The sequence below is a fragment of the Lampetra planeri genome, chromosome 50, assembly GCF_965212315.1.
Source record: "Lampetra planeri chromosome 50, kcLamPlan1.2.h2, whole genome shotgun sequence".
Taxonomy (NCBI): domain Eukaryota; kingdom Metazoa; phylum Chordata; class Hyperoartia; order Petromyzontiformes; family Petromyzontidae; genus Lampetra; species Lampetra planeri.
This window is the reverse complement of record NC_136156.1, coordinates 2,732,047-2,752,955: the sequence shown is the minus strand read 5'-3', so window position 1 is coordinate 2,752,955 and position 20,909 is coordinate 2,732,047. Positions and strand designations below refer to the sequence as shown.

The window sequence follows — 20,909 nt, the reverse complement described above, 5'->3', positions numbered from 1 at the left end:
CCTTCACGAGCCTCCTCCACAGAGGCCGATCTTGACACCGCTGGTACCAGTCATCGGCAAGTTCACTCAGCTCCACGTCCTCCTGTACCACATCACTCCATCTCTTCTCTAGCCCGTGCCGCACCCGTTTAACCCCCTCGATCCGGCCGAACAAAAGCTGTATAGGCATGCGGTGGCTGGGCATGCGGGCTACATGACCCTGTCAACGCAGTCTTGCCTGCCGGAGCTCACCGATGGGACTTTGCCCAGATCTTTCAAGGATTTGTGAGCTCCTCACACAATCCAGCCTGGTTAAACCCAGGATAGATCGTAGGCAGGCCAGCTGAAATGTTTCCAACCGGCGAAGATGCTCCATTAGGGGGGTCCACGTTTCGCAAGCGTAGAGGAGGGAATGACTGTGGCCGAGAAGACCTGAAGCTTCGTGCGGAGCGAGACTAGGTAGCTTCCACACAGCGTTACGCAACCGATGAAAAGATATTGCCGCTCAACTGATTCGGAGTGAGACCGCTGCTGTTAAACTGGAGCCGGTCATAAGCACACTGCCCAGATATGGGACACTCTCCACTCTCTCCACTACTGCCCCATCACCGATTGGGAGTTGTGGGGGTGGAGTGTCCAATGGTACAAAATACCCAGGTAGGTGCTTAGTTTTGGTGGGGCTGATGGTAAGGCCCCACCTCTTAGTAGCACGCTCCAGTCTCAGCAGCGGCGTCTTCAACTCCTCCTCTGAATGAGCAGCTATTACCAAATCATCGGCATACATAACGTGGTTGACCAATAGGGAGCCATCCCTTGATCGCACCCGGGCATCGATCAGCCTCCCATTATATCTGTACCAAATGAAAATTCCCCCGGTACAGCTATTGAAGGCTTCACGAACTACGTGGTCAAAATAGATGTTAAATAATGTGGGAGCCAGAGGACATCCATGTCGCACCCCAAAGTGTACAGGGAAAGGCTCCGACTCCCGGCCACGTAGTTTTACCTGGGCCCGCTGACCATCATGAAGGTCCGTAATGATCGTGAGCAGAGGGTCAGGGACTCCGAAAACACGAAGAACAACCCAGAGCCCAGGCCTACTGATGGTATCATAGGCCTTGACCAGGTCAATAAAGCAGAGATGTAGGTCTTGTTGGAATTCCCTACACCTCTGCTGTAGCCTGGTGGGGCTACACACACGTGCACACACACACGTGGTACACACACGCACACACACTCACGCACACACGCGCAGGGACACACTCAGAAGCCTCTGGGCCACCTCTTTGAGGCCTGCGCGCCGCCTGACAGCTGCTGAGCTGCGACACGCGGATCCGTGACCCTGCGCTTTGTTCCGGGCCGGTGGGGGGAGTCGGTCGCCGTGGCAACGCGGGGCGGGGCGGGGTGAGGCCGGGGGTCAGGGGTCAACCGAGCAGCACTGAGCCTCTGCTTTTTGCCTTGGCTCAATGGGCTGTGATGAATTGCTGCATTGAGAAATGCAAACAGATTTGCTAATTAATGATGTACACACACTTGTTAAGCGCGGTGCCATCGTTTCGATGGGGGGTAGCAAGCCGACCAAGAACGTCTGGCAACTCAGCAGCATTCTAGATTTGAAGCTTTCGTGACTGCAAGGATTCATACGCTTAGGGTTTTTCGGTGACTTTACCGAAAAAACCTAAGAGTATGAACCCAGCAGCATTTGTCCAGCGAGCCTGACGCTGCTGATGAGACCCACAAGGGCGATAACAAGCAAAGAGTTTTCTTGCTCAAGAAAAAAAAATCAGAGCTGCTGGGATCGCATTGGTCTACGAAGCCAAATGTGTTTTATTTATATTCGGAGACAACATAATGGGGTTTTTCTTAAATATGCGTTTACGAATTAATGAGCTTAATTTTGACTCGGCCGACTGAGTTGCCCGAATATTTAATTTGTCTGAGAGAATGCGGGAGGCCCATCAGCCTGATTAGCATTTCTCGCTTGTGCAAACACACAGCACAGAAAATTTGCCAGCGATTAAATTACCCTCTATGTGTGTGTGTGACCGTGTGGGCAATTTAAGCATTTTAAAACTATTGCTACAAATTGCACGGTGTAATTTGCTTGATTACGCTGTGCAGAATGTAAATGCGCTTAGATGCATAACGGGCTTGTACTCGAAATGTAAGTGTGTAACCCTAAAGCAAAAGATAATGTTTTTAAAAAGTGAAACTCGCGACCCATTTCCGAGGTAAAATGTACCGCAGGGATTTGGCGGGAACTTCAGGCCTTTGTTTATTTTTTGAATGAAAGCCATTTCTTTAATTTCCTGCCCGAATACCAATATATATTACGCACACTGCGTGAACCGTGTAGGCTTGGCATTGCAGGTATATGACTACTAAGGGCCAGGTGTTTGGTTAAGGCTGTGCTTTATAAACCCTGGGAGCTTTGAACGTTGTATTTCACCACGTTCCAAGTTAGGACCTTCCAGCTGCGAAACGTAGCCGCGTGCGGGTCTCGCCAAGGCTTCTATAGGGTATGGATTTCGAGGATCAGCAGACGTGTTAAATATGCATGTGTTTGTGCAAAGTGCTGTCGGTGTGTTTGTGTTGGGATTTTTATGTTCGGGTAATACGAGCAAAGCGTATTCGTCCGACATAATGGGTGGGGGGGGGGGTCTGTTCACGTAGCCTTGCCGATTTGATGAAGCGTCACAGTTCGATTCTGATGCCTGCTGTACATTTGGAGTTTGAATGTTCTGCTGTGGTCGCGTGGGTTTTGCCTCCGGGTCCTTTGGTTTTTCGCTCCACATTTTAAAACATGCTTTGAGAGTTTACACTATGAGATCTCTTTTACCAGTGGCAAAATATAATAGTAGGTTTTTACCCTTTTAACTGGTACAAAACTGACACCTTTATTCAAGGCATCATGTTTGCAATGACCACAACACAAGTAGTCAAAAAAGCAAACAAAAAGAAGCAACTCTGATAAGGATGATAATATGCACTGTCCTTGAAGTTGATTGGCCCACACCCGAGAGATCTCATAGTGTAAATGCTTACCCCGAGCTCTCAATACTCTGATATTGCACTGTGTTTGAGTTGTACGCCTTCTGGTGTCATCTGGCCCTACACCAATGGGGACTAGGCTCTAAAGAAAGCCGTCTCGGGTGTGGGCCAATCAACTTCAAGGACAGTGCATATTATCATCCTTATCAGAGTTGCTTCTTTTTGTTTGCTTTTTTGACTACTTGTGTTGTGGTCATTGCAAACATGATGCCTTGAATAAAAGTGTCAGTTTTGTACCAGTTAAAAGGGTAAAAACCTACTATTATGCTTTGAGAGTATTTGTGCTGCAATAAATATCCACGTGATAAGCCACTTCGTTAAGCTATCAAATGTGGCCAGGTCGCTTCTAAAACAATTACTGTATAGCTCAGTGGGCCTTACCTGGTAAAATAAAAACAGTTAGTTTCAATAGTAATTATTACACCCCAAGTAAAGATTCATATTTATATATGTAGGGATGTGTATATGTCAAATTATAATAATTTATAGTTCTTTATTAAGTCACTGCTGGTTGAACGACTTCCCACGTCATGTCAGTCATGGAGGTTTATTTGACCATACTTCACCGTACGGGACATGATGCATGCACAGTGGTTGGTGTACTAACTATTGTGTGTGTATAAATATTGTATATATTAAATTATTGAATTTTTATTCAAAACTTTATTTAGAGTAGGGACAGACATACTATTCATAACAACCCTAATGAGTTCATTTAGAGTAGGGAGATATATTGTGGCATTCATATATAATATTTAAAAATACAAACGTACTGTAGAACATATAGAGAGAGAGAAATATCATGGACGTTGCTCATCGCCTTATCACGTTACCATATTTGGTCTACGTCTCAACTTGGTTGTGCGATAATAGAAACGCGATAGCCACGCACAGATTTGTCTCACAAAGGAAACTTCTCTCCCCATTCTACGAACGTTTTCTGTTTCCGTCGAGAGCGGGAATGCGAGACGGGACACTTTTTCAAACCCTCGACTTGGCCTGGTCAGAGGATTCTTCACGGGAAGCTACTGTGTTGCAAAAAAAAAACAATAAAAAAGCCTGCTAATTTTGTTTTAGACCATAAATGGTACGCAAACTTTTCTGATGTCTCTGCCCGGACCTGATCTGGAGGTGATTTTTTGAGGCCATGGGAATTTTATTAGTCGGCGTCGGCGGGTCTTGTGACCTTCCCGCTGTTCCCCATGGGTAGGGGAACCAATCCGTCGTGTAGAGAGAGCCTTGGGACAGACACTGAGGGCTGCTCTCTCTGCCACCCAACTCCTTTGGGACATTATCCAGGATTCATGTCTTCTCAGAACCCAGGCACCCCCCACCCACGAAAACGCACTGGTATGTTCATACCTGTCAACCCCTTATCAGTGCCTCCCTTATTACAAACCAATTCCGATCTTATTGGATTGGTTACCCCGTGCCCTTATAAATCTCAACGTTCATCCTACAAAGTCCCATCACAAGGGAGAAACACAAACAAATAGACATCACTATTTTTTGCCCGTATTGAAACGGCTGTACGCCTTATGGACCTAAAAACTCAATTTCCCTGTACAAAAATACGGTTTAAACCGTATGAGTTGACAGCTATGTTTTTTTTCCATCCCGATGTCTTCTCACCGATCTGATGCAGGGATGCCGGTGCTTAAAGGGCTGGGATTTGTGGGGCGAAGCTGAGGTGGGGAATGGGGTCACAGGGTCATCCAGATGGATCGGCCATATCCCACGTATCCCGGCGCTCCCAACTCTTTCCGCATGGAAAACTCATTTTGCTTCTCAGAAATTCATCCGATGTAAAAACAACGAAAAAAAAACATCAAAAAGACGACCGGCGGCGTCGGCAGACCTTAGCATATGACACCGCTGCGTGGCAAATCCATTACGTGCCACGTTGGTGATTTTTTCTCTCCCTCCCCCCCTCTCCGTCATCTATCTGTCACTTGTTGTGCCTGACTCCATTAAGCCTGGGAGCAGACAAGCAGAAGCCCCCCAAAAACCACATGAAACGGAAAATTCGTGCATTGTACAAAGTCGTTGCGGAACGTTGAAACAAAATAATAGGCTTTAACCCTTCTCCGGCAATAACACAGCCAGTGCACCAAATAGACACAGCACCTATTGCTAGGCATCGAGTCTGCATTCACCACACATCACGCTTGTGGTAAAACATTCAAACGAGCGTGGAATTCGGAATGCCGCCGCGGTGTGATGGTTAGCGCCCAGAGTTCGCCGGTTTGACACCGGTCTCCCGGCTAGGCGGTCGACACAATGGGTGTGCTTCTTAACCGCAACCTCCACCCCGCCTCTTTCCACCCAGCAGTTTAAATGCTTAACTGGGTTCACCACAGTTATAGTCGCTCGGCAGGGTGCACGTGGTGGGGCACTCCCACCTCTTCCAGGACGGACGTCTGGCGAGCACGGAAGAGGAGGCCAAAACACGAACCTCCAGGGGCTTTCTAGCACGGGGGGTCGTCCATCAGCAGGGGCATGGTGTTCTTGCAACCGCGCTTCACCTAACTTTAGAATTCCCAAGAACGCGAGCTGACATCTGTGCAAGCGGTACGGGGAGACCCCCAGCCTAGGGGGGTCGTTTTGTCAACGGGGGACAACGCCACCGCCGCCACCCATCCCGGACCGTGTCCGATCGATCGCAAGCATCTGCGGCGGAGGCGTCCACACACGCCGACTCCTGGCCTGATTTACGTCGAGGTCGTCGCAGTCCGGGATTATTTCCTGGGACCACCGCCCCGCATTTTTGCCGCGGAACATCGGCTCAGCTCTTGAGCTCTGAGCTCGTGATATGAGCGAAGGCAGCAGCAGCAGCGGCGGCTGGCGGTGGCGGCGGCGGCAGCCAGCCGTCCAAGAATGTGGCCACCGGGCAATTGTTTGACGTTCAGCCAGCCTTGTCGGAATGCGCGAACGAGCTTTTAAACAAAAGTTCACTCTGGATTCACCCCCCTGCCCGCCTCCCGTAAATGCTTTTAAGTGTCTTGTGCTATGAGACACAGCAGGGTGAGGTGCTCTGCCTGGTTTCTTTTTGTTGCTTTGGATTTGTGGGTTTCTTTTAATTAAGCAGACATGTACACATGCCCCCTCCCCCCAAAACCCATCCCTCAGCTTCGGGTGCCCTCGAAGTGCCCTCTTCCGTGGCTCGGCGAGCTCCGTGCGGAGTGCCGAGCGGGCCATCACGTGCGGCCGGAACGACGCGTCTCGTTTCGGGGGGGGGGGGGAGCGAGACATTTTTTGTTCAAGTAATTATATTTGGACAGAGGCCCCTTACTTTGCTAATTTTAGCCAAATGTTCCGGGAAAAGTAATTGTAGAGGTCATAACAGAGAGCTTGGTGTAAGTAATCACGCTGGTTCATTTGTATGGGGGGGCTTTTCCATCTCCATAATTATCCAGCAAGCGGCCTTTGAGCGCCCTCTGGTGGAGCGGCAATGCGTTTCGTTAATCACCGCAGGCCGCCCCTACCACTCGCCCACTCGCACTGCAAGCTCACGGGAGGCCGTCCCCAGTTGTTTGCCGCACGTTGTTCGGGCACGATGTCCGACGTTTCGCTCCAAGTTCTTCTTCTTCGTTTCCTGAAGAAGTTCACCCAGCACGTGGAGCGAACCGTCGGACATCGTGCCGGAAAGCACACGGTACAACTCGAATAAAACTCACACATCGTTCCAGCTGTTCATCACCAGTCCACGCGAGGTGACAAATATTTAGCGATACCGGTTTCTGCGTACTCATAACAAAAAAAACGAACCGTGTGATGGTATGCTTCATCAAATAAGATCATCGGCTAATTCACTTTCGGTGGGACTTCAACTTAAGAAGTTTTGCCATGTCACGTGGGTGGTTACCAACGATTATTTGGTCTGGGCTCATGGACTATGAACCGTGAAAGCCCACACAGTAGTGGTACTAGGATCTTACTACACCTCGCCCGCCTCCCCCCCCGTGTGTAACCACATCAGCCAGCAGCAGTCCTCGGTTATCCGTCAAAACAGAGAAGGGCAGAGCGCGTGCGTGCGGTCGGTTGGGTTTTGGTTTCTGGCTGTGTGGGAGGGAGAGCTGCAGGTGGCGGGGGAGGAGGGGTCGTGGTGGTGTCAGGTGATGGCGATGTCGACGCTGGAGGTAGTCTGTCAGTGCAACAATCCCTACGTGGCTGGGTGGTCTGGCCACGGTTGCATTGCTGCGGGGCTTTGGCCCAGCGGTTGTGGGGGGGGGGGCCCAGCGGTAAAGTTGGGTGGTCTCGTGGCGGCTGCCCCAGCGAATACAAATGAACTTTCGTCAACTCGGATCTGGGTGTCACATTGGCCAGGGCTTCAATTCTCCCGGTAAACCAGGAGGTGGTACGTTGTGGCTCGTAGCCACAGCCATAACGCGAGGTATGTTGGATGCTGGGTGCAAAAAAGTTAATATTTGCCCGGTGCCTGATCATCTGGAGTGGTAGGTGGCACGTGACTTAGCAGCCACAGCCCGAACGAGTGCTATTCTCCCACTATCTGTTTTTATTTTACCAGGTAAGGCCCACTGAGCTATGTAGCTCTTTCTCAGAAGCGACTATGGCCACAAATGATAGCCCAACGAAGTGGCTTATCATGTGTAAATGTTAAGCAACCAAATAATCTAAATGCATGGTTCTAAATTTGGTGGGAAAAACCAGAGGACCCGGATAAAAATCCACGCGACCACGGTGAGAACTTGCAAACTGCCAATATGCAGGCGTCAGGGTCGGGGTTGAACCCACGACCTCCTGCCTGCATACCAGGCAAGGGAGTAAACATCTCGCCACCCCGGCGCCTGTATGTGGTGTGCCGGCTGAATAAATCTTTTCGTGGTTTATTTCAAGCAGACAGACTCGGCAGAAATCAGGCCCTGGGCACGGCGGCAATGAGCTCGTTGCGTGTCGTCACCGAGCCCGCTGCGTATGCAGCCACTCATCAAAGCAATAAAAACAAAAAACTAATCTAATAAAAGAGGAAAAGAGATGAGAATAGGAGGATGGCTCAAGAAAACCGAATGCCCGTACCAAATCCTATTCTGCCGACCACACCAATCGCACTTAAACCACTTTTCCACTGGCACATCTGTGCTGAGTGAGTGGGGGGCCCTCACAGTAGGTTGGTTTTCCACTGGCTATTTTCCGTGCCGAGCCAGAACCAGACCTTGACACGTCGGCCTCAGAAGACATGTGAATCTGGCTCGGGCGGAGGGGGCCAAGCAGGGCCAGGGTGGGGCTAATCACACGATCAATGCGCGTGGCATCAGTGTGTACACCGCGAAGACGTTCCATCACCCACACGTGTCCCGACTCGTTCATCGCGTGTGACGTCAGCGGCACGGCTCGGCTCAGCTCAGCTTCTGCAGTGGAAAAACAAACAGACCCGCGTCGGGCTGGCCCGGCCCGGCTCACGGCATGTGGCTGGGTTGCACGGCGGAACAGAGACATCATTGCCCCTAACCCCATCGATCACTCCAACCCCATCGATCACTCCAACCACACCGAGCATGTTGAACCACACCGGCCACACTCTTCGCTCTGACGGACTGCAACAATTGTGCCGATCACCCAGACCGCGGTGGCACGATCGCGGGGCTCGGCAAGCCGGGAGCCACCAGCTCTCTCCCTCTCTCTCTCCCTCTCCATCCAGTAATCTCGTCGGCTGGCTTGTTTTAGCGAGCGGCGGTTTTTGGCCCGGCGCGCTACCATACATTCGCACATCAGGCAGGCCGAGTCTCGCCAGACATCGTTAGGCCCGGGTAATTAGTGCGACGTGAGTTTCGGCTGACTCTCCCCAGTGTGCCTTTTTATGTTACACCTCCCTAACTCCTCGCCCCGCAAGAGTTTCCTTTGTCGCGACGATAAAAATATCTCTCGTTCGCCCGTGTCCTGCACGAAGCATTTAGGGGGCATGTCTGCCCGGGAAAAGGAATTTATCTGCGATGACAGATAACCTTAACAATGTCACGTGAAAGAAAAAAAACGGAAATGCGTTGTGCTCGCCAGGATTTATCCCGTTCCTTGGAAGGTTTTTTTGTTTTCTCTCCCAAACCTCTTTTTTTCTCGTGGGCAGCACAACGCAGCACAATGCAGTACAACGCAGCACTACGCAGCACAACGCATCCTAACATTTCAAAGCCACCGGTAATCTCGCCGGAACAACGGCGGCGAATCGTGCGAGACTTTATGTTTCACATTTCCGTTAAAGAACAAGAAAAAAGCGCCGCGTTTTGAAATGTGCGAGTGAAGAGAGTTGTTAAGTCTCGCGGTCAAAAAACGCGTCTCTTTGAGATCGCTTTCGTCTTTCTTCGCTTTTCTTCAAAGGGCCACATGTTTACGTGGATTTCTTTTGGAGAGGGAAATATAATATATATTTTTTGTTTGTTTGATATTTTTATTCGTTCCCAATTATTATTGAGATCCTGCAGCTGCGACTCTTTGCCGCCCGAGTTCAAAGTCCATGCTCAAGACTTCCCTTTTCTCCGCTGCCTATATTTGCCTCCTCTCTTTAAAATATTTAAAAGTACAAAGCATATGTGCGCCTCCTTTTACCCGCGATGCCCGCATCCCACTGCTGTAGCCAGTGTCTTGAGATGCGGTTGCGTTTTGCCGCTCTATAAATTCTAATTTAATTTTCATTGTAAACATCCTCTGCGGCGATATTATCTCTGCGGTTTTGTGTTTTTGGGTTGTTAGCGTGTGTTGTTCGGAGGTCATTTTTGTTGTTCTTCCTCAAACTCGGTTTGCTGAAGAAGCTTCCAGCACGCGGAGAGAAAAAACACGCCCGAGAGCTGTACGGCAGAGCAACCACAAACGGCCACGCTGCCCCTCTCATCGAACCGGCCCCCCCCCCCCCTCCGTTACTGGTCACCGCCGTGGCGTCACTCCCCGTTATCGCGGCGAGCGTGTGGCGGGCGCCGGCGCTCGATCCGGGCTGGACGTTTCACCGGCGCCGAGCGGCGGGAAATCTTTTCGAGGGCGGCCATGCCATCGGTTGCAGACAGCGATGGCACGGCCGCGTCTGCGGGATTAGCGCTCCGCTGGACGGCGGAAGCCCCCTCCGCTCTTGTCTCTCCCGCTCATCTCCTGTTTTGTTCCGAGTTCTTTGTTTGGCGAGCTGCGACGCGGGGCTTGCGGGATTATCCCCGGTGGCACTTCACGCTCCGCTTGTTTCCCTCGCCTGATGCTGCTGCTGCTGTGGCTGTTTTTTTTCGGGGCAATGGGAGGGCGGCGAGAAGAGCCCATTTTTTTGGCCGCGGGATTATCGTTCCCGAATCGCCGCTCGCTCTGCCGCGCTCTCGGGACGCCAGGCGTCGGCGTCCACCGTTGCCGAAGTTTTGCCGGAAAGAGCGGCGCGCGGCTTTACCCCGTGACGTGCCTGGCCTGGAATGCACCCGCTCGCATGCGGCAGATTAAATCGCTTTTAATTAACGCTCGCCTGCCACTCGGCTTTAAAAAGGAAAAAGCACGAGAGCTCCCGAGCTTGAAAAAAGGACCGAGAAAGCGCGTGACTGTCAGGCCCGCGCCCCCCGGGTGCTGGATGCAAGCTCAGAAAGACGCGTGACCGCCGTCAAAGCAACAGCATAACAAATGCGGTCGTTGCTTGGATGTGGCCGCGGCGTACCGGGTCAGAGCACCGGACCTGCGATCCGAGCGACGCTACTTCGTTGCAGCCGGCCTCTGTTCGCCCGGCAGTGCAAATGGGTGCCCCACGGACGGTTGATTGCCAGGTCGCGTGTGGTGTGTGTATGTATGTTGAACTTCAATGTCGATTTAAAGCTTTCGTGACTGCAGGGATTCATCTTCTTGGTTCTTTCGGTAAAGTCACGTAGAAGGGAAATAATAAAAATAAAACATAATAAAATAATTCTCACGACGTTTCGGCCACAACGCAAGCAGCCGTCCTCAGGTGGAGAACAGGTCTGTTCTCCACCTGTTCTCCACCTGAGGACGGCTACTTGCGTTGTGGCCGAAACGTCGTGAGAATGATTTTATCATGTTTTATTTTTATTATTTTGTTATTTCCATTCTATGTTGAACTTGTAATCGGAGATGCTGCGGTGAAGTATGGGTATTCTCCCCTCTTCCAAGACGTCTGGCCAGCGTGGAATGGTAGGACAAACTATCCTCAAAGAGGGGGTTTTAGAGCTCCCATTAGTATCGGTAGATGCCTTTCCGCCAGCAGTTATATAAGTAAAGAATTGCAGGGCTGCACCTTTACCTTCACCTAAGTGTACCTGACTTGCTTGTGGCATCCTGTGATGCAAATTCAGTTTTGAAGGCTGTGTTGATGTTTCAAGGCTCTGGGAGAATCATTGTGGACCCCAGAGGCTTTCCGATGAAGGGCCCTCACTGGGGTTGCCACCTATGGTGGGTACAACAACAAAAAAACCCAAGGACATTTCATGGAGAATATCTCACAATCCAGAGGGGACTAACTACAATTAAATGTATTGTCTTGAGTTGTGTCTCATTTACGCAGCCGACAAAACGTGGGGATTTTAATGTGCTGGGAAGACTTGCAGATTCACTAGGACAGCAGCTACCTCTAAAAGGGTTTTTTTCCCCCTAGGACAGGGGTCGGCAACCAAAATAACAAGAAGAGCCATTTCTTTCCAATTCGGTACAAAATTCAGTATTTCAAGAGCCGTAATGCATCTGAGTACATACTGTGCATACGTACATATCGTCAAGAAGCAGCCCGTAAAGAGCCGCATGCGGCTCCGGAGCCGTAGGTTGCCGACCCCTGCCCTAGGACAACCAAGACACGTGACAACCCTGGCTCACACTGAAATCCCTCTCTATCTCCGTGTGGCTTCTCCACACAAACCATTGTCAACACATTTCCCCCCCCTCCCATCATAAAAAAATGTCGTTTACAAACCCATCTTTTTTTTTTGGTGACGAAATGTATTTATTTCGGGCTGAATTTGCGAATGCTTTTTGTTCAAATTATTCATCGCTTGAAAGAAAAAAATGCGCCCATTCACAGCGCTTTATCCGCATCGCTGCAGAATTCCCCAACACCGCGGTTTTGTGAGCTCGGCTCGGCACCGCGTGGCACAGCGTGGCCCCAGCTCCCCACCAAATATAAAAAAATAATTTAACTCTGCCTCCCTCCCCACTCCCCCCGCACAAGGCGTTAAGCAATCTAAGCAAAAAGCGTCGAGCCCAAATGAGCTCAAGTCGGTCTGAATTAATTCATGAAAAAATGATCAAACAATTTCACATCCTGTTCGAATATATACTCAGCTAGGCGCCGTAAAAAGGCCAATTCGATGTCTCGCAATCGACCTTGTGTGCATCTCAACTCACTGCATCGCAGTGTTTGTCTATATATTCCTCTCATCTCACTGCATCTATTTGCGTCCACAGTATACACGATCTCTTCTCTTGTCACCTCCACTAGGATTTTGTAAATTGAAATTGAGCGATTTGTTGGGGGGGAGGGCCCAAAGGTAATATCTGCTAAAGTCCAGGCACCACCATTGCCCCCTGCCCAACCTCCCCCCCCCCCCAAACTCTTGAGGCTTCCCAAACAAAACTCCGCGGTTCCTTCCCAAAACAACCGCCGATTTTACTGAAAATATATTCCTCGTTATCCCTCCCCAGCTGCGCCCCTCCCCACCCAGTGTGGGGAAAGGTCGCAGGTAATGATGCGGGAGGTCGGGGAAAGAGAGAGCGCGAGAGCGGGCGGGCGGGCGGGCGAGAGTGGCGGATTAAGTCCCCGTTATGAATGGTACGGCCCTGCCGGTCGTGCCGAGTGCAGCTCTCAGAAAAGTCTTCTCCCTGCACCACTGTACGTACAGTGCGGCACAGATGCGTCCGCGGTGAGAGGTGGCGGTTGCGGCTGCTGCTTTGCCACCCGTCGGAGGATTTCGCCGTGGCGGCGGCGGCGGCGGTGGTCGCGTTGGGATGTGGCATGGGATCCCAAAATGAGACGTGCAGGCACGGCGACCAATCGTAAGTGCCTCATCGATTCGTCGTTGTTTTCATCGAAAGAAGGCGAAATATTTGGGTTGGCTTTGCGGCGGTGTCATAAGTTGCTCTGGTCTTAGTAGCCTCGTCTTCGCGAACTCATTCGTGAGGATGGGCAGGAACTCTTCCGCTGACGGTCTGTAAGAGGGCATGTGCGCGCGTGCATTGTTCACAATGCAGTTTTTGGATTAATGCAGCGTCTAAATCGGAACTCGTTTAGATTTTATTATCCAATGTATTTGAAGTGCAATCGGTACCCATTTATACAATTAAATATCTCTAGCGCAATAGACTTCTGATGGGTAAGTAAATAAAACCAGGCAAGGAGGAAATGTATGCATTCAAATTTAGTCGTAATTGTACACATACATTCTGTGAAAATATCAATGCATCTATGTTTTTTATTGGGGCTATAATGCAGTATATGTTGAAAATAAGAGATTGCCACCATTCATTCTCTACCAAATTTAATCTGCTCGCAAACCTAATCCCCAAAACCGGTGAGATTTGTTGATGTTGTTGTAATATTCCACTTCAGAGCTGGCCCATAATTTCAGTCACGGCATTGACTTAAGGCCATTTCCCTCTCGTGTTGGCAGTTGTTGAGGCGAGTTGTAGATCGCGGTGCGCATGCGTCTGTTTGTTGAACTTCTTTCGCACATTACATAGCCAACCGTGCCAATGTGTGTGTTGAACTTCTTTCACACCGTACGTAGCCAATCGTGATAATGTGTGTCTTGAAACTCTTTCGCAGCGTACGTAGCTAACCATGATAATCTGCGTATGTACGTTGAACATAGCCAACTGTGATCATCGGAGGTACGGGGGGGATAGGAGGTGGCAGGAGTGCGTGCGCAGGAAATAATAAACACAGAGCTCCGTTGGACGGAATCTCTGTCCCGCAGATGTTGCTTCGGCCAGGAGCTCGGTGTGCCGCGTGCGTTTTTGGCACAACACCCAGGCAGGTGAGGGTTTCTCAGGACATCTTGAGGTCACGCGGTCCATAGAGAACTGCCTAAAACAAAATAAAAAAAATGTTTAAACCAGCGGGCAGATACGTACGGAACCAAAAAAAAAATGACAGACGACTTTGAAAATCTGTCGTAGATTCAATTACAGGGGGGTTTGGTGGGCGGTGGCTGAAGTTTCGGAAAGAGGTGGGAAAAATAAGACGGTGTAGATTACAGGGTCTGTATCCCATTTTTATTTCTGACATCGAGCCATTTTGCTCGGTGGCACAACACATCCGTCATCGTCTTCATTATCGGGATCTGCGTCTCGCCCCGGTGACAACTTGGGGGGGGGGGGTGGGGCAGACGATCGTTTGTAGGAAACATTCGTGCGCTTCGCGAGATCAAGCGCGGAACGGCGTTGGTGATGGTGGCGGTGGGAAGAAAGGTGGAAATATCTGCATTAAAAAAAAAAGACGTCATTACCTGGCTCCTTCGTTGAGCGATAAAAAAACGAAGTTCAACCGCACGGCTTTAAATCTCGGCAGCGTAGCAACTCCTGTTGAGTGCGATCTTTGAGGCCGGAGTGGCGGGTGAATGTACGGGCGGCGGAGGGAGATCAGCACCGGGAGGAGGGCAGTGCGGTCGTGTTTGAAGGCAACCACCGAGCATTGTTCGGTGGATAAATGGTTCGCCGTCATTGTTACGCCCGGCTTAACGCGCATACATCTCCCCAGCGTGACCTTTCATTGATTATTTATTTATTCCCTTCCACCCCCCCCCCCACACAACCCACTCCACCTCCACCCGAAACCCTTAGTGAGATATATTTAATCTTGATTTGAGATAGATTTCATGACGAAGATGCGCACCGCTTGTTCAAAAGCTCACGGGGCCTCGCACGTAACGCAAAACCACCAGTGCAGAAGAACTGCATTGTGGTATGCTAAAATCTAGTCGTCCTCCGTTGCCCTGCGCTTGTTTTCACTTCATTTACAGACCCAAACCCTTGAAGAAGGCAAAACTTTATGCGACGTAATTCCGCAAAACAAAACAAAATACCACGTAGCTTGGCGTGACCTTGAGACATAAAGGCAACGGAACACAATTTCGCGTAACGTGTTGCAGCTGTGCGATTGTCGGTACGCACGCAAACACGCGTGTTCCACCGCGGGCGGGGCGGGGGGGAACGGTGGCGCAGCAGTTAGCGCACTGCGCTACGAACCCGCCTGGAACTTTAATTCAATTTGCCAGCAAATGGCTAACATCAGTAGCGAGTTGATAACAGAACTGGGGTTGGAGCTCCCTCCCCCTCTCGTTCGTCGTTCAGACTTGGCCTTCGGTGATTATCCGGCCACTTTTTGGAGAACATCAGCACTGGGAAGGCAGAGAGAGCTGATCGTGTGCGGTGTTGCAACGCTCTTCTCCTCATCTAAAATCAACGTGTGCTTCGATGTATTTAGAGTATGTTTGGCTGCTGTAAATGTCCACACAATAAGGCACCTGATGTTGCGCTATCGGTCGTGGCCAGGTCGCTTCTGAAAAAGAAGCTAATAATTCACTCACTGGGCCTTACCTGGTAAAATAAAAATCTTTAATTAAATTTTTTTTTTGTGATTTTCTTACCTTCCCTATGCTTTGCACTCCTATCGTTTAAAAAACAAAAATTTGCTGTTGTAACTTTCTGACCCCGTGCCCTTCCTGGACATCTGTGATCTGTGAAAAAAAAAATCTTCACAGCTCATCGGATTCTGTACAAATACAGATTCAGATTCTTGATATGTGCTCGCGAACGGCGCTTGTTGCCAACAGTCCACGGAGGCTGTGCGGGTGGGATTCGTCGTGGCCTCCGCTTTCGCCCACCGGCACTTGCGTCCTTGCAACGTATTCCCATCTCACGACTGTCAGTGACTGCGAATGTGATTACGGGTCACGGGGGGTGCGTGGGAGTAATTTTTTGCATTCAAATGTCTCGCGGAGCAATATCCCTGATTACAGCTCTTGGGCGCGGAGTCGTGAAGTCACCCAGGTGTATTTATAAAGCGAGAGGCATGTGCGCATTACAGGGACCGACCCGACAGGTGATTGGGCTCATTAAAGCCCCGGAAGATTACGGATTGGAGACGTCCGTCATGAAAGCAGAAACGGGGCGTTGGTGGCTAGCGAGTGATGTCAGTAACTGACGGTACCAATTAGTCTGTCTCCCGCAAGGAGATTTAATCTCACATCCCCTCCCATAACCCCCCCTTCGCCGCCCCTCCACGCCATCTCTTGTTCTCGAGTGACGGAGGAAGCCGTGGTGCGATGCTGAGCAGACTAAACTTGCAGTCCAGGGGTCGCCGGTTCAATTCCAACTCCCGGCGCGGCGAGACCGAGATGCGCGCCCGTGAATAGTGAATAGCGCTTCGGGGTTATCGAATGTCCTTCAGGACAGCGTTCACATTTGACGTCGTCATCCGTGGGATTAAACTGTTTAATAAGGACACGCAGACGGTTGTGACATGAAATCATGTGTGACATCAGCATTCCTGGACATTATCGCATGAGAAATTAAGCCCTCAGTATCTGCTTCTTCGAATTCTCTAACTATCCGGTTCTCACAGCTTGCTGCCCACGCTCTTGCGAGACACACATTTATATTCGCATACGCACAGCCTACATACAAACATCACAACAACGTCAACACAAACATCACGAACGTCGAGACGAGTCAACAAATAAACCCGTGCTGGGGGCCGGTGCATCCATCATGATGATTATGATGAGTTCGATCGATTTCCAATGATGGTGAGACAGTGATGATGATGATGAGAGTGATGAATATCTTTATGACGATGTGAATGATGGCAATGATGGTGACGGTGATCGTGAAACAAGTGACAGTTGTGATATGGATGATTATGACAGTGATGTCGGTACTGTTGATCGTGGTAAAGTCGAGTCGGTGATTCTATGAAATTTGCGATTCAGGATCTTGATTTGGTTCAAGAACCAATTCTTCTTTTGATCATCGGGGTTGTTACAGAGGCCACGAGTGATCCTAGAAGCCTCTCCTTGCATGCACGAAACCATCAATACGTTGCTTCTCAAACACATAATTAGATGTGTGTATCGTTAGCTTAAAATAGTGAAATATGTTTTATTCTAATTAGTTTACCGTGAGCCTGAGAAAGAATTTAGATAAGTAATTTAATTAATGCATCAATATGGCCCCAGATGATAGTGATGACAGTGAAAATGATGATAGTTTGATGATGATGAATACGAGGATGATGATCATGGTAATGATGACTGTAATGGCGACTACGATGTTACCCACAAAACCGACGACCATGATGATGCCGAAGATGCCATCGATGTTGACGTCAACAACGATGGCCAAATTAACCTGCGCTCATCTCTATCCCTCCCTCCCTCTCTCCCACCAGCCGTGTCCACCCTGCAGGATGAGAACCGGAGGACGGATCACTTCCGGACGACTCGCGCCGTCAAGACCAACGCGCTGGTGCCGTCGACGCGTCCACGCTGCGTGGACGAGCTCTGGCAGAGCGCTGCGGAGAAGCCCAGAGTGGAGCGCCACGGTGGGACCCTGCACCGCCGACCCCGTTCGCCGTTTGCCCGACCATTCTCCCTCCCCTAGACTCGTTCTTAACACCTTCGATTTAAAGCTTTCGTGACTGCAGGGATTCATCTTCTTGGTTCTTTCGGTAAAGTCACGTAGAAGGGAAATTATAAAGTAATAAAAATAAAACATAATAAAATAATTCTCACGACGTTTCGGCCACAACGCAGAGGACGGCTGCTTGCGTTGTGGCCGAGACGTCGTGAGAATTGTATTTTATTATGTTTTATTATTATTTTATTATTTCCCTTCTACGTTACTTTACTGAAAGATCGTTCTTAACCCCTTTTCCACTGGCGCGTCCTGTTCCCGCTCAGTGGACCAAATATAAATATGTATTTAAACAAAATCAAATCATTTTGATTGACATGCGACAATCACTCTTTGCAGGGCATCTTATTCTCCTCCTCCTCCTTCTCCTTCTTCTTACGGCTGATGATGATGATGAAGTAGAGCTGTGATTTTACACCGAGCGTGGTTGAGCCATGCAATTGCGTCAGGAGTCACGGAGTGGTGCCATTGCCGTGGTCCTCTGTCGTGTTTGTGAATCGGGCATCGAGTCACGGTTTGTTCCACAACCCTGTCCCCGGTGGTTACCACGGTCGCTGCACTCGGGAGAGTTTTTAATTTTCCATTTGTGCGTCGTCATTTCCCCCCCCCCCCTCCCGCGCACCTCTGATTTGCACGGTTGGCTACGTGGTGCGCGAAGAAAATTCAACGTGCATGCATACGTCATCAATAATCATTAATTATCCGCGTGGACGCGGTTTAGCGGTTGGGGCCCCAGAAGCTTCGCGGAAGGTAGAAGCCGGGGATCTTCTGCACCGTTGGGTCTCCCACGAGGAGGTGTTTGCGACTTCTCGCGAACCCAGTTCGGCATTCCAAGCCTCGTCACACTGCAACGTCCAGTGTGGATACAGAGGCCTACAGAGAGGCTTCAGAAGTAGACACCACGGATCGTTCCGTGACGCGAGGCGACCTCGCACCGCTCGCTCGCTGCGAGAGTTTGGAATTGGGAGGTTCTTGGTCTTGCGGCACGGTGCCGAGAGCGCCATCGCGAGACCATGGCGAGAGGGCTCCAACGAGCTGCACGCACCAAAGAACTTTGACCCCGTGCCCAGCTAAACGTTCTGGAGGGAGCGAGTTGCCATTCTACTATGCAGTGGGATCATTGTCTTTATACGTGCGAGTCGTTGCGTGGGGAGCGGCAGCGTAGCGATTAGCGCGCTGCGCTACGAACCCGGCGACCAGAGTTCGATTCCCGCTCATGGCCAACACCGGTGACGATTATCTGAACTGGTCCTGGGCCTCCCCTAGGTCGACCCAGCCTTAAATGAGCAGTTTGTTCACCACGTCACCCCCTTTAGTGTGTCGTGCTGGCCTTCATAGGTGCTTGCTAAAAGCACTTCTGTTAAGGCTATGAGGGTATATTTTTGTTTGTTTTTGTATGGGTGTAGGTGTATGTGTGTTTAGATGTGAGTGTGTTTGTACAGGTGTGTGTGTGTGGGTGTCCGTGTGTATCATGAAATGGCAAAAATCCCCCGTATAGCAAATGCTGTAAGCGAGCGCCTATGAAGGGAGTGCTGACGTTTACACACCGCACCAGGTCCTCATTTAAGGCCGAGTAAACCTCGGGAGAGGCCCAAGAGCGGTTCAAATCGTCGCCACTGTTATTGGTCGAGAATGGGAATCGAACCCGGGTCACCGGGGGTGTGCAGTTCGGTGTGCCACGCGCACAGAAATAGTTCTCGTTTCCCGCAAGCTCCCCACTGCCTGGCTTGTGCTTCTATTTTTGCAATCCCTCTGCTCTGTGCTGTTTTATGACGACGTTCGTCATAAAATCCACCCCAGGTTTGTTGGATGCCGCCATGTCAACAGAGCAAGGTGCGCTTGCTGATTTGGGCCGAGATATGGCCCAAGCCAAACCCACCGAGCTGAATGCAAGCGGCCCTCTGCAATCAGAACGCTCTTTGTGTTTTTTTTTATTTTCCCCAAGGACAATTGTGCCGTTTATGTTTTCGAATCCCTGTTATGCGATAGGCGGTAGGTGCGGCATTGGGGATGGCTTTGATGACGGAGGGAATGTGTGTCGTGCGAGGCTGTGGTCACGTGAGGGGCCGTCCATAAATGACGTCACGCACCTAGGGGGGGGGGGGTCAGACATTTGTGACGATGTGTGACGAGGGGGGGGGGGTGTTTGAGAAATGTGACGTCACCTCAAAATGCGCAACTTGAAATAAATATAGAAAACACGTTCTACTTAATTAAATATAATTTTTAATAAATATTTTCTCCTACAACATCAGAGTGCAGCGCCACATTAAATACGCACTACAATGACAATAGTTTAAAGCGATTTGAAGCATGTTTTATTTGGGGGGGGGGGGGGGGCAGAGCTTTGTGACGTCATATTCGAGGGGGAGGGGTCTGACTTTTTGTGACGCCGTGTGACGAGGGGGGGGGGGTCAAAAATCGTCCAAAATCGCGTGACGTCATTTATGGACGGTCCCTAAAGGCGTTAGCGCGCTGCTCCTACTGAACCCGGCGACCCGAGTTTGTGAACTCTCCATCGGTTCTGGGCCAGCGTGGCAGAGCAAACAAACCCTGCACGATGGCCACGGCATGACGCAGGCCTTCATCCAGTAGTGGCTCGACGAAGGGTTATCAGAACCGGTGGTTTCCGGGACACCTCTCCTAGGCCGACTCGCCGTGGCGTCTCAACGCCCTCGCTGGGGACCAACAAAAGGTGGCCGGATGTGCCGCTGGCCATACCGCCCCCGTTCACGCGCCGTTCCAACCCAAACAGAGGCTCGCTAACAGCAGCTGCCCCAGCAGCAGCCTATAAGAAGGCCGCACGGCGGGTCTATGCGTGTGCACGCGTGCACTTTGCTTCGAACCGGGCACCTTGGGTCCGATTAGCAGCCATGAATTAGATCAGTGGCGAGTGACATCTGAACTGCTCCTGGGTCACCCCTGGGTTGACTTAGCCTCAAATGAGTACCTGGTGTGCTCTGTGAACATCATCACTGGGGAGACAAAGGCGGCTGGGTGTGGAGCTGGCCCAGACAATCTTTCGCAGCCTCACTTGCCCCAGAATTGTCTGAGGTTTTGTCTTGTTTCCCTTTGGCACTCCACGTGACCTTGAGGTACGCTTAGGCCGTCACACGCAATCTGGTGATGTTGTTTACATATTCGTGTTATGGTCAACCCGCAATGTTCCTGAGTTTTATCATTTTGCCCTGTGGTCAATCTGGAGGTAAATCTGCCCAAGCCGATTTGCGCTGCAGGAAATTAAATATTTATTTTTGACTTATCGTAGA

General features: G+C 50.4%; 1 protein-coding gene across 1 annotated transcript in view; it reads left to right on the top strand.

Annotated features, from left to right (window-relative positions):
- The window catches only part of LOC144734241 (uncharacterized), a 122,153-nt gene that overhangs the window by 73,430 nt on the left and 27,814 nt on the right, over nucleotides 1-20,909 (top strand). The window contains exon 2 of the mRNA XM_078616364.1: nucleotides 17,396-17,548. Within this exon, the coding sequence (XP_078472490.1) occupies nucleotides 17,396-17,548 (153 nt within the window). The remainder of the gene's footprint in view (nucleotides 1-17,395; nucleotides 17,549-20,909) is intronic.